This window comes from Sciurus vulgaris, assembly GCF_902686455.1.
Source record: "Sciurus vulgaris genome assembly, chromosome: 4".
Classification (NCBI taxonomy): domain Eukaryota; kingdom Metazoa; phylum Chordata; class Mammalia; order Rodentia; family Sciuridae; genus Sciurus; species Sciurus vulgaris.
The window spans coordinates 35,182,319-35,197,183 of NC_136464.1; the positions used below are offsets into that span (position 1 = coordinate 35,182,319).

Consider the following 14,865-nt stretch of genomic DNA (forward strand, 5'->3'; position numbering starts at 1 on the left):
TTGATGTGACAAAGGACTCAGAAGCCAAGGGATGCAGGCAGTTTCTTCAAGATGAAAAATTTAGGGAAATTGATCTCCCCTAGAGGCTCAAAAATGAACTGTACTGGTTGACAGACTCAACTTAGCACAGGGTAAATGATATTGGATCTCAAACCCCAGAACTCTAAGATAGTTAATGTGTGTTGTTTTCAGTCCTCATATTTGTGGTACTTGTTGAGGCAGTAATGGTGACTCATACAAGTACTATCTATCTCACAAACTTATGAGAAAGAGTAAGTAAAAGGGAAAGAGCAGAGAGCTAAAGCAGGGCAGAGGAATCAGAAGTTGAATGATGGGGAAGATGGTGGTGAAGGGAAAATTATAAATTTTGGTAAGATAATTAGAGTAGCAATATTGAGAAATTGTTCTGTTGGGGTAAAAGGCTGCCTGTTGTTCCACACTTCTGTCAATACCTCATTAATATATTTTCCTTTTCCAATGAACATTGTTAAAAATGGAAACAATGTAGTTTTCATGTGCATTTTAATTTTTAATCTACTTCCATATCTTTTTCAGTTGACAAGTAGTGATCATATGTATTTACAGGTCACATTGTGATATATGTATTCATGGAAGGAAGATTGATCAGGATAATTAACATAGTCATTATCTCACACATTTGTCCTTTATTGTGGGCAGGATATTTAATATCTCCCCTTTTAGGAATCTTGAGGTATATAACAAATTATTATTAACAATAGGGACCTTACTCTGCACTATATCATCAGAACTAATTCCTCCTGTCTACCCTAAAGTTTGAACCTCTAATTAGTTTCTCTTCTTTCTCCATCCACTCACACTCTCACCTGGTCCCAAGTTCAAGTAACCATTACTTATCACTAATCTAAGAGTTTTATGTTTTTTATATTATTCAAAAATTGAAACCATGCGGCTTTATCTTGCTGTGCACTTCCCATAATGTCTCCCAGATTCTCCTTGGTTTAAAGTGATGGCATAGTGAAAATCCCTAATGTGTAAAAATACAGAATGGGTAAATCAAGTGTTGGAGTAAGGGAACAGGAAGCACGACTTTGTGAAAACTGAGGACACTTTAGAGTGGTGTTGGATATTCACTCAAATTCAAAGGAATAAGGTGGTGAGAAGCAGGTCAGAGGAGACATGCCTGACAGGGAAGGAGGTGGAGCATTCCCCAAAGAGGAGATTCCAGAGGACAGCACACCAGCAGCCAAAAAGACTGCTCTTTTCAGACAGGAATGAAGCAGATCTGGTATGCAGGTGGCACAGAGGCAAATCCCCTGGAAACTGGGGTGGTATCAAGATCCTTTGGGTCCACCACAGATTTCAGGTGGAAGTTCTGTAAGATGGTGGTCAGGAATAAGAACAGTTCCATGCGGGCCAGACCTTCTCCTGCACAAATCCGTTTTCCTGGAAAAAAAAAAAAAGTGAGAAAAAGTAAATTCTCTTTGCACAGTATATTTCTGACTAGTACAAGAAAAATGGAGTCACTCTTCATGAATTATTGGATGGATGGATGGATGAACCAAGAATAAATATAGGGCTGGTATTGTAGATCAGTAGTAGAGTTGCCTAGTTCATGTGAGATACTGGGTTGGATCCTTAGCACCACATAAAAATAAATAAAGTAGATGAAAAATTAAATTTATTGTATCCATCTACAACTAAAAACTTTTTAAGAATAAATATAATGGATTAGATAAAAGGATGCACACACCTGTTACTCACCTAGTAATTTATCAGCACTGCTCATTCCATCAATATTTATTGAGCATCAGCTGTATTCCAAGAAATAAATTAACCATACCCACGTTAAAACTGTTGTTTTGACATTTCATGTTTCCATCAATCTTTTCTCAGAAACACACACTGATTACTTGTGTTCTCTGTTCCCAGTCTGATTTCCATGATCTCTCCTCCCATTCATCTGATCCAATGAGTCTCATCAGCCTTAAACATGGAATGCAGTTTCAAACTTTATCTCATTCTGTTCCTTTTGCCAAGAATGCACTTCATACTTCTCTCAGATCTTAGATCAAATGTTATTTTCTTTAACACTGTTTGTGATTTCACCAGGCTGTAGAGTCTTATCATCTTTTGTCTTACTCAGCAGTGCAGCTTGTATTATTTAAATCATTACTAACTATTTGTCTAGCCTTCTGAAATAGGAGTTCTATTAAGGAAAAGCTAGTCTTTGTCATATGAGTGTCTATAGTGCAAAACCTAAAAGCAAGCCTGAAGAGCCAAAGAATAAATTTGGACCATGATATGCCAGAGATTCAGCACACACTTCAGGTTTGAAGTGCCCTGTGTCCCAACAATTAAGGATGTAGGGGGATCAGCGTGCTCTGGTGTCCTTAAAGAATAATCTGCCCCACTCACCATCATTCACCAGTCAGAAGACTCTCGCATCCTTAATCAGAAGCAAATATCCTACTCCAATGGTCAATTGCCTCTGTAAAAATGCCCTGCCTCTGTTCAGTTCTTTTACTTTGCCTCTTATTATGGAGCTCTAGAGTCGTTTCTTCTATTTGAATGCCACTCAATCCATTTTATGCCTCACTATGTGGTATGAGAGAACAGGTGGAGGCATTTTCTCCTCTGCTGTCATGAACAGCCAATCCTTTCTTCTTTCTCCCACAAGACTAGTCATATTGGATTACAACAATCACTTTATCAATCTGCTTGGTTAACTGGGGTGTGGGGCACTTTTGCTGCCCTATTCTGTGATGGGGATACCCAGATCTTAGCAGATGAATGAGAGGAACCATATGGAAGGTACACGCCAAAGTTATGGAGTTAGATAATTTTCACAGGGCAGATGAGGACAGTGGAGATGAATTTCATCTTCTGAGAAGTGTTCTGGGAGCACAGTGTTGTATTTTGATGCATGAATCAATGGACTCTCTCTCCAGGTCTCTTACTTTGGAAGAACTAGATCAATTGACCCCAAGCTCCAGTAAGCAGACTGATGTTGTAGCCTGATCTTGGACAGTGTATGAGCACTAGGAGTGTTGCTCTTGATCATGTGCAAAGAACATTTCCACCAGCTCCAAAATGACCATTATGCAGGTTTAACTGATCCCATGAAGGTGTCTGGCCCACTGAAGTCCCAGTGGAAATAATTTCTATTACCTGTTGAGAAGGGCATGAAGTAGTCACTCTTCTTGAATTTTCCATTCTTATCCAGGAAATGGCCAGGGTCAAATTTCTCTGGGTTGGGGAATTCTTTGCTGTCATGCAGCACAGATGTCAGGGATGTTATTATGGTTGTTCCCTGCAATGAACAACACAGAAAAACCAAGTTGTAAAGAAGTCATAGAGCTATAGAAAATGTTGAATATTCTTAGTCCAAACATTATGATCTACAGATAAGAAGTCCTTTTCCAAAGAACAGCAGTGATATTTCCACATAGACAACCAAGTAATAAAATGCAAGTTTAAGGTCAGTGACTAGGACATTGATAAAATGTCCCCAGTAGCATTTGACATAGGGAGTACTTGAGTACTTGAGCTCCAAACTTTCTTTTCTCCTCATCATCATGTTTGAATGCTGATGTCTGCTCCTAATCAATACTCTATTTTATCACTTCAGTTTTCACACATCTTGTATAGAATTCTGCTTTAAAATGGGTCTCCCTGACTGTTGAAATATTCAGGATATTGTTTAGAAATTCTTTCTAGGATAATAACACATAAAGTAAAACAATTTAATGTATTTAACATTATCACAAAATTTGAGTTTTCTTAGAACTGTGGGAACCTCTCATTTTTTTAGATGAATCCTATGTTCCCACAAATGCAAAATGGATGATAAATATTGAAAAACAATAATAATTTTTAAAAATTTTTGACAATCATATAAAAAGGCCAAAGTTTTTTAAATGTTCCATATTTGTTTAAAATTAGCATGTGACAGTGTTTATTTTTTCCACATTTTATTGGTACTTTACAATTATACATAATTCTGGGATTTTTTTGTTTGACACTTATATTTGCACATAATATAACACTGCTATTTAGTCAGTATCATTACCTTGTTCTTCTCCTTTTCTTTCACTCCAAACTCCCCCTGGTCCCTTTTGTCTTCTGCACTGATATTTATTCAATTTTAATGAAACCCTCACTGACTTTTTTCCTTTTATCCCCCTAATTTCTACATGTAACAGTAAGCATGTGTCCCTTGACTTTCTGAGTTTGACTTATTTTGCTTAACATAATGCTCTCAACTTCCATCTTTTTTCCTGAAAATGACATAATTTCATTTTTTATGGTTGAATAAAACTCCATTGTGTATATGTACCATATTTCTTTATTCTTTCATCTGTCGATGGATATCCAAGCTGGTTCATGTATTGACTGTTGTGAACTTTGCTGCTATTAACATGGATATGCATGTATCACTTTAGTATGCTGACTTTAAATACTTAGAATAAAAGGAGGAGTGTATTCGATTATGCAGTGGATCCTGGGATTACAAATGTTTCTTGAAGTATACGGAGGGAATTAGGAGGAGGAAGAGGGGAGGGGAGGGCACAGGAAGATACTGGGGAATGAATCTGATAAAATTATTTTATGTCAAGTATCAATTGGCCCCAATGAAACATATTATTCTGTAAAATTATTATATGCCAATAAAAATTTTTAAAAATTTGGATCAATAAGAAGAGTATTAGAGAAAGAATAAATGAAGGTAAAGCAGCCAGAGATAAATGATTTGATTATGTATTGTTGTATGTCATATTCTATTGTATGACTTTCTTGATATATCAGAACCATAGGTACAGAAATTAGATCCGTGGTCACCAGGGCTGCACATGAGGAAGTATGATTGGCTGTAATAGGAGGATGAACAAACTTTATGGGGTGATGGAAATACTATATCCATAGACAAAGTATCTCTCTCTGATTATTAGGCTGTGATTTTGTGGGCACAAGCTATCCTTGTGCTAGGATGATGCTAGGGCATCACTAAATTGTTGAGGCTGGCTTTGAACTTGCAATCTTCCACCCTCAATCTCCTAAAATGCTGCAATTATAGGTATGTGCCACTGAGACTGTGTTACATTTTTACTTAAATAGATACTGCCAAATAGTTCTTCAAAATGGATGTTCCAGTTTCGAATTCTGCCAACAACACATGAAACTGCTCATTGATACAACATAATGCTTTCTCAACCTTTGCATTAGAGATTTGGATTAAAATGATATCCTCTAATATTAGCTTTTATTTTGCAGATGTTACCTGGTGAACTCTCACAGAATCATAAGGAAGCAAATAAGATATTATCAACTGTGTGCAAATGAGAATGCCAAGGCTCAAAGGGATCACAAATCTACCCAAGATAATAGTTAAGAATTTCAGAGCCATAGTTGATACTGAGGTCCTCCTGACCATTAGATAAGATAAATTCCTTGATCAAGGTGACTTGCATTTCTAAGTAGCTGCCTGATATCCATTTTCTGGATACAGTTGACAGAAGGCAGTACATAAATTATTTACAAGACAAAGGGGATATACTCTTTCACACAAGTGACATTTCTTTCACCTGCTGCCTTATATATGCAACTGTCATCCTGATTCTCCATTTTCCTGACTGAGAAATAAGAACTCCCCAACACAAAAGAGACATGGTTTTACTGCAGTAGTTATCGTTGACCCTTCCACATCTCAGAAGAAGTGATCCTTCTCAAAATGTCTCATCAGCCATTTTTCAAGGCTGTGTGTGTGTGTGTGTGTGTGTGTGTGTGTGTGTGTGTGTGTCTGTCTGTCTGTCTGTCTGTCTGGAGGGCTCAGTTTTATTGTATGCCTCCTGTCTGATTCAGTCATCAAGTACGAACCTCTGTCTAAGAGGTACAATTGCTCCATTGTCACACTGTTTAACATTTTAGAAAGGCATCATGATACATGCAATGTGGATATTTATGATACTTCCAATGGTGTAATGTAGTATAATATCATAGAATTAAATACAAGAATATTTTTAGCAAACTAAATACATATTTCATAGAAAATGGAATTTAAAAAGAATAGCAATGATTCACTGCAATTCTATTAGTTTTGGTCACTCCATGAGATAGTACTCCATAGATAGCACATTTTTGTGTGATCTAGGTTTTTAGGTCTGGAGGATTTCTTTTTCAGTTATGTACTTATTTATGGTGTGAAGAAATATTGCATGAATGTAAAGATCAAATCAGTGTAAGTAGTATTCTCATCATGTTATTTTTTCTTTTCTTGCATTTGAACTGCTCTCCTCATTATTTATAAGATACATAATCAATGGCTGTACAGTAATCTTAGTGTGCTATAGAACACTAGAATGTATTGCCTCTATCTAACAATATTTTGTTGCCCTTCATCCACAAATGATGAAAGATACTGAATCCTATTTGGAAAATCCTGAGATAAGTGTTGTCCTACACAAAGACCTCAAGTCACACATTTAAGTTTAATTAGTGAACAATTAAGTTAAATAAAAATTAAACAAATTTAAGGTAAATTAACATTGGGCTGCAGAGATATAGAACATACCTATCATTCATAAAGTTCTGTGGAAAGGGCTCAGACCAATAATTAGAAAATCACAACCCATTCAAATCCATTTTCTCACCTGTACATATACAGCATTTTTAAAAAATTAAATGGCCATTCTATTTTATGTGTTCTAGGATTATAAAATATGAAGCAATAGTAAGTCAAGCATGGTGATGCATGCCTGTACTTCCAGTGACTTGGAAGGCTGAAGCGTGAGGACATGTAGTTCGAGGCCAGCCTCAGAAAATTAGTGAGAACCTAACCAACTTTCTAAGGCCCTGTCTCAAAATAAAAAATTAAAAGGGCCTGGATTTAGTTCAGTCGTAAAGCACCACTGGGTTCAATCACCAATACCAAAAGGAAAAAGATAAAAAGAAAACCTTTAAATCACATTTAATACTAATATTTAGATTCAAATATTCTTTTGAAAAAATCATGTGAATTGCAAAAAAAAAATATTAATACTTTATTTGATAGATGAATCTTGTTATTTTTAAATTTTTTTAAATTTTAATTTATTGTACACAAATGGGATCATCATTTCTCTTTTCATACACAAAGTAGAGTCATACCATTTATGTAATCATAGGGTAATGATGTTTGCCTCATTCTATTATTTTTCCTTCCCCCACATCCTCTCCACCCTCATTTTCCTCTATACAATTCATCTTCAATCATTCTTGCCTCCCTCCCACGCTCCATTATGTGTCATCATTCACTTATCAGAGAAATCACAGCCTTTCAGTATTTGGGATTGGCTTATTTCACTTAACATGATATTCTCCAACTTCATCCATTTACCTGCAAATGCATAATTTTATTCTTCTTTATGGTTGAATAATATTCCATTATGTGTATGTACCACAGTTTCTTTATCCATCCATCTATTGAAGGGCATCTAGTTTGGATGCACAATCTAGCTACTGTGAACTGAGCGTCTATAAACATTGATGTAGCTGTGTCACTGCACTACACTGAATTTAAGTCCTTTGGGTATAGGCCAAGGAGTGGGATAGCTGGGTCAAATGGTGATTCCATTCTCAATTTACTAAGGAATCTCCAAACTGCTTCCAGAGTGGCTGCACCAATTTGCAACTCACCAGCAGTGTATGAGTGCACCTTTCCCCACATCCTTGCCAACACTTACTATTGTTTGTATTCTTGATAATAGACATTCTAATTGGGGTGAGATGGAATCTTAGGGTAGTTTTGATTTGCATTTCTCTTATTACTAGAGATGTTGAACATTTTTTCATATATCTGTTGATTGCTTGTAGATCTTCTATGAAGTGTCTTTTCATTTCCTTAGCCCATTATTGATTGGGTTATGTATATTCTTGGTGTAAAGATTTCTGAGTTCTTTACACATTCTGGAAATTAGTGCTCTATCTGAAGTATGTGTGGTAAAGATTTTCTCCCACTCTGTAGGCTCCCTCTTCACATTGTTGATTGTTTTCTTTACTGAGAAAAAGCTTTTAAGCTTGAATCTGTTCCAATTATTGATTCCTGCTTCTATTTCTTGTGCCTTGGGAGTCAGTTAAGGAATTCTGGTCCTAAGCTGACATGATCAAGATTTGGACCTGCTTCTTCTTCTATTAGGTGTAGGGTTTCTGGTCTGATTCCAAGGTCCTTGATCCATTTTGCATTGTTTTGTACAGGGTGAGAAATAGGGATTTAGTTTCATTTTGCTGCATATGGATTTCCAGTTTTCCTAGCACCAATTTTTGAAGTGGCTATCTTTTCTCCACTATATGTTTTTGGCACCTTTGTCTAGTATGAGATAACTGTCCACCTCACTGAGTGATAGCAGAACTTATTTTTATAATTCATATGGGGATCATTGGAATAAGCTATGCAGCTGCAATTGCCTTCATTGTACCATACAGAAAGGAAAACCTCACTTCCTTGGGTGCTGGGTACTCTACAATCAACAGAGATTAGGCATAACATGATCTCCTGCTTATATTTTTTGCTGAAAACAAATTGAATTGAAAAAATCTAACCCTTGTATGAAATCTTTCATCATCAGGTCAAGCCCCATCGTCTCTCTGAAAAGATCTCCATTCCATCTTCTTTGGAAGAACTAAACAATATTTTGAATATTAGTAAAATTATAATTCTTTCTACACCATGAAAATACCACTTTCAGTTCTTCTTTTGTAAATTTCATTAGTAATATGTTCTGCCTTTGAAGGATCTAGAGTAGCTAGGAGCATACAGACTTGAAAGTCTAAATAAATAAAGAAACTTTATGTTAGACTCATTGGAAAGTTGCTCAGATAAAGATTAGTTCCAAAATTGGTTCCCCACAGCTAGGGGAAACTGAGAGATGGGCTGATAACTGCAGTCATTTTTCATCCCTGTTAATCAACAACTCTGAGTCAGGGCAGGAGGTGTAATAGACTCTGACTATCTAATAGGGAAGAAAAGAAATCTTTCTGGAAAAAGGGGAACATCATCTGAAATTGCAGGTTTGCTCATATAACTGTATTTAAGCAAATATTATTATCCAAAGATACAACTAAGAGACCACAAAAAAAGAAAGTGGAATGATAGAAAGATATAATAAAAATAATCTCAACAAAGGAAATACAGTCTCCCTTATTTTATGAGGCCAGCATTATTTGACAGTAATATGACAAAGTAATATCAAGGGGAAAAATTGGTGAAAAATCTGTCAAAAACATTAATAAAAAAGATGGAGAGTGATATTGGCCAAATTATATTGTTATTTAATGTGCATGAATATATATGTGACAACACATACCCTCACAACAATAATACACTGATAAAAAATATGGGAAGAGAAAAAGTCTTTATCAAAATGGAGAAGATCAAATACTGCTGTATGTCTTTATTTACAATATGTGTATTTAGTGGAGAAGACAACAGAATACATGAGCATCAACACATGATCAATGGATGGAGAGAATCTATTTGATAGAAGTGTACATTACTCTTAAAAAATTGATATAGTATAAGAAAACATCAAACACAAATATGAAAAGAAAAACTTCCCTAATCTGGTCAACAATATCTGCAAAAATGTACATAAAACATCACACTCAACAGTATGATGCTAAAAATTTAACTCCTGCTAGGGTTAAAAACAATTAAAAGTATGCTTAACACACCACTTCTATTCAACACTCTTCTGGCAATCCCAACCAGTGCAATAATGTAAGAAACAGAAATTAAGGTCACTAGGAATGGAAAATAATAAATAAAACAAATACTAACAAGATACCAGGATAAAGTACATAAGAAATTCTAAATGGATCTAAACACAAATTATTAGCAATGATTTAAAAAATTACTAAGAATTATATACACAAAGTCATTAAAATAAAACTAGCTATATGCCCAAATGCCTGGAACATCAAATTGGAAAAGGTATTATTCAAAGTGTAAAATTTACATTAGCTTTCAAACATTAATTAACTAATTTAAAACTTTCAGGGCTGTGGATATAGCTCAGTTGGTGGAGTGCTTGCCTTGCATGCAGGAGGCACTGGGTTCAATCCCCATCACCACAAAAAATATATATAATAATACAAACAATTTTTTAAAAACTGCAAAAAGGGTGAAATCACTCCACTGAAAACAAAACATTATCAGAAAAAATAAAGAAAACACAAAAAGAATGAGAACATATACAATATTGATTAACTGAAATATTCAACATGTTAAGATGTCAATTCTTTCCAAGCTGATCTATTGATTTAATATTATGCTGAAAAATATCACAGGAGAGTGTTTTTGGAAATTAACAAACTGATTCCAAAATTTAATTGGAAATAGAAAGAGCTGAGTGTAGAAAAAACAATCTTGAAGGAGCAGGACAAATATGGAAAATTCACACTGATGGATTTCAGGAACAGTTATGGAACTTCATGACCTAGTCTGTCCAGCACTGAGACCATCAAGGTGCTTCATTGGATGAGCTTTGTACTTCTCTCCCTTGGGTTGGCAGAGGATTGGGACCATAATGTTAATTTGTGGACTTCAATGTGAGAAGAACAATCTTACCTTAGGGATGAAGTAGTTTCTGAATTTAGTGTCACAGTTCACTGCATGGGGCACATTGGTTGGGATGAGGTCAATGTATCTCTGGATCTCATGCAGGACAGCCTCTGTATAAGGCATACTGCTCTTGTCCTGCATGCAGGGGCTGCGGTGTCTGCCAATCACAAGGTCAATCTCTTCCTGGACTTTCACTGATAAGATAAACATAAGAACTAATGCAAAAGAGAAAAATAGCATATTTCTTAAAATAATTCAGAGTTATGTGAAGCATCATGGGTGTATCCAAATGGTATTAGAAATGTGACTTATATGAAAGAAGTACTTCTGGACATTAAAAAGATCACCATAATACTATATGTATCTATTTATATCTATTTATCAAGATCTATCAACAAATACTGATACACATACATAAATACATACATGAATATACAAAAATGTATGATTCATATACATTTATGACTCTCCTACACATCAGGTATTAAAACATACCTACAAATTTATATAAGCTTAACTTCTAGCATATATCAAATATTGATATAAATGATAAAATGTTTCAAAATATCAGATTTCTCATAATTAATTAATTATCATTGCCAAAAGCAAAACAGCAAAAAAAAAGCAAAATCATTTATTTTGGCACATTAATTTTGTGCCAAAATAAATGATTATAAAATTAAATTCTACTAATGAATCTATTCATATGCATTTATGTATGTTTCTGTGTCCATGTATAAATCTGTGTGTGGTTTTCAGTGGAACCCCATTCAATTTCTCATTCCTCAAATGTAGTCTTTTTGAATCATTCAAGAATTTTCTTTTAAAATGTTTACAGTTCTAAATAATATTCTATCTTGGTTTCTTCATTTATCCAATTTTTAAAAATTTCTAATTACAGAAAGGTAAGAAAGATTAAGATCTGTCTCTACTCCATGGAAAATACATACCATGAATAAATATGCACAACCACACCCCTCACATACTTTCCCTCTGTACTCCTATTCATTTGATTATATTAACCTCAAAAACAATGTTCACTGGTAACTGTGTGTATGCTTCATTAATTGCATATGTTTAACTTATTTTTCAACAACTTATACCAATTTCTAATTTTCTAGTTTCTTATTTTATATTGTATCCAAATTGTTACATTACTGTTTCAAACTCTTAATAATAATTTTCTAAATGTTTAAACTTCAGATTCTCTTATTTTCCTGATCTTCCATCACATCTGCTTTATCTACTTAATATGCAAAAATTGGTTGTTTCCTAAGCCTGCTGTTCAGAAGCCTCCCTTCAACTCCCATCTTTGTATCTAAGGTCCCCTCATTTCTGGAACCTGTGACTGCTTCTGCCTTGATTTTAAATATTTGGATGGAGCATATGCTCTAATATATTACTGAGAGAGTGAAAACAAAGAATAAATTTTGAAGCAAACATGGATCTGAAAACATGTTTCCTTTCTTTTTGTTGATTTTTTGTTTTGGTGTTCTTTTGGGTTTGTTGGTTGGTTGGTTGGTTGGTCAGTTTGGGTGTGGGGTTTTGTTTTTGGATTTTCTGTCCTCTTGTTTGTCCTGGGGATTGACCCAGAGGCCCTCTACCTCTGAGCCACCACCACAACACTTTTGTTTTATTTTGAGACAGGCTGGCCTGGCTAACCTTGAATTTACCTGAACTTCCTGCTTCAGTCCAAATAGCTGGGATTATAAGCTTGTGCCAACACAACTGGCTCTTATATTTTTCATTAACACACAAAACAACAGTCGCTCTTTAGAACTCTGATGCCCTTCTGATTCATAATTCCTTATACAAGACAGAATTTAATTCTGAAAGTTTATGTGATTTTTAACTTTACTGTGATATTCTAAAATTGATTGCACAACCTCAGCTTCAGTTCCTTTAGAGAGTAAACCTCTCTTCCAATGAGAGGAAAACAACTGCTCAAAGGAGTTGTAGCAGGTCATTCACAAGGTTTACTAAGGCTTCAATGGTAAATTCAGTCTGTGGATTGTCCTTGTCCTGAGCATAGAGGGGCTCCTATATTATTCTGCAATTTTCCCCTACCTTGATTGACATGGGGTGCTTCTAAATCTTGAACTTCATGGATAACTTTTGGTACTCAGACTGATTTTTCCACACTAATAAAACTTCTTCTGACATACAGGCTACAGTTTGATCCTCTCTGTAGAGTTCTGTCCCTTCTTTCTACCTCTGTGTTTCAGAAATTTGTTAAAGTTTTGTTGACCCTTTCCTTTACTCCTCTTCTCCCACATTAACAGGAGTAATTCTCACTTGTAAATACCATATAATAGTTTTTATGGAGTCCTGAAACAGGAAAAGATGGTGTTTGCTTCTATTCTGCTATGCATTACTGGCACTCTTTAAAGGTACATTCCTAAATTGAGTTGTTGGTGAAAAATAAATAATAAAAACATACTTCTGGAATAATAAAATTCCTTTAGGCATATCTTCTAAGTAGCAACACTTAAAAAAAGATTATTTTTCTAACCTTTTAGAAAACTTTTCAGACACTAGTAATACATATGCAACCTCATTAATTTTCTACACTTTCTATTTACACTAACATAAAGAAATTTTATTCTCCCTGTCTAGCACTAGAGCATATTTTCAGAATAAGGAAAGATTTCCACAGAAATCTTGCAAGAACACACCTAATATTGCAAGTGGATTTTCCTTGGAAAGACCAATATGCAGTCTTAGGCCGACTCATGCTGGCTGTTGCATGCTGCAAATCACTTCCCAGTGGACTCCAGACATGAACAGAGCCCCACTGCTTTGCTGCTGCCCATGCTGTCTTTCACTTCTCTGTACTGTCCCCTACTGTGCCATGCTTTCTTTTTTATATCCCTTCACTAAATGTGGACAAATATAATGGACAGCACAGAAATTTCAATATACACTTATTTCAGAGAAATAGATGAGGGCACTAGCAGTGTCTTCCCATATTTCTGTTGTGAAATGCACCCTGCTGACCATCTGCAGTCATACCTGTGACCTCTGGGTGCTTCAGCAGGAGCATGAGCCCATATCTCAGAGTGGTGCTTGTTGTCTCTGTCCCAGCTCCAAACAGGTCATTCACAAGGTTTACTAAGGCTTCAATGGTAAATTCAGTCTCTGGATTGTCCTTTTCCTAGGTATAATTCAATGCACTTATTTCACAATTAATTTACCATTTAAATATAATAATTTCAAAGGAAATCTGGTGGTTATAAACATAAGCCAACATAGAAGCAAAAGAATACAATTTTATAAAAAGATTCTCTGTGGAATGCTAAACTACAAATGAATTAACCAAATGTCCATTTCTTACCCTCTTACCCCTTGTTGCCTAAAGATTCTGTTCCCCATCCTTTTTGCAAATAGGAAGGACATGCAAAGTATTTCTAATTTATAAAACAAAAACAAAAGTCTGTTGGTGGCACTTCTCTTTCTTCTTTCTACATAAAATATAGACACATAATGTAGTTAAGACAAAAAAAAATTTCTGATTATAAGATTTAAAAAGGAAACTATCAGCAATGCGAAGAAAGAGCCTACAGAGTGGGAGAATATCTTTGCCAATCATACTTCAGATAGAGCACTAATCTCCAGAATCTATAAAGAACTCAAAAAACTCTACTCCAAGAATTCAAATAGTCCAGTCAACAAATGGGCTAAGGAAATGAATAGACACTTCACAGAAGAAGATCTACAAGCAATCAACAAACATATGGAAAAATGTTCAACATCTCTAGTAATAAGAGAAATGCAAATCAAAACCACCCTAAGATTCCATCTCACCCCAATTAGAATGGCGATTATCAAGAATACGAGCAACAACAGGTGTTGGCGAGGATGTGGGGAGAAAGGTACACTCATACACTGCTGGTGGGGCTGCAAATTAGTGCAGCCACTCTGGAAAGCAGTGTGGAGATTCCTTAGAAAACTTGGAATGGACCCGCCATTTGACCCAGCTATCCCACTCCTTGGCCTATACCCAAAGGACTTAAAATCAGCATACTACAGAGACACAGCCACATCAATGTTCATAGCTGCTCAATTCACAATAGCCAGACTGTGGAACCAACCTAGATGCCCTTCAATTGATGAGTGGATAAAGAAACTGTGGTATATATATACAATGGAATATTACTCAGCCATAAAGAATGATAAAATTATGGCATTTGCAGGCAAATGGATGAAATTGGAGAATATCATGCTAAGTGAGATAAGCCAATCTCAAAAAGCCAAAGGACGAATGATATCGCTAATAAGTGGAGGATGAC

The 14,865-nt window shown here is 35.4% G+C and overlaps 1 protein-coding gene across 2 annotated transcripts in view; it reads right to left on the reverse strand.

The window, feature by feature from the left end:
* Positions 1 to 232: 232 nt before the first annotated feature.
* Positions 233 to 14,865, reverse strand: part of LOC306660049 (cytochrome P450 2C18-like) — a 48,952-nt gene continuing 34,319 nt past the window's right edge. The window contains exons 6-9 of one of the 2 annotated variants that reach the window (XM_079138126.1): positions 13,589 to 13,730; positions 10,583 to 10,770; positions 3,151 to 3,292; positions 233 to 1,425 (exon numbers count right to left, since the gene is read on the reverse strand). In XM_079138126.1, coding sequence (XP_078994252.1) covers positions 1,244 to 1,425; positions 3,151 to 3,292; positions 10,583 to 10,770; positions 13,589 to 13,730 — 654 coding nt within the window. In that variant the 3' untranslated portion in view covers positions 233 to 1,243. Of the gene's footprint in view, positions 1,426 to 1,762; positions 1,966 to 3,150; positions 3,293 to 10,582; positions 10,771 to 13,588; positions 13,731 to 14,865 lie in introns of those variants that run through there. The other variant, XM_079138127.1, reaches the window with a different exon arrangement.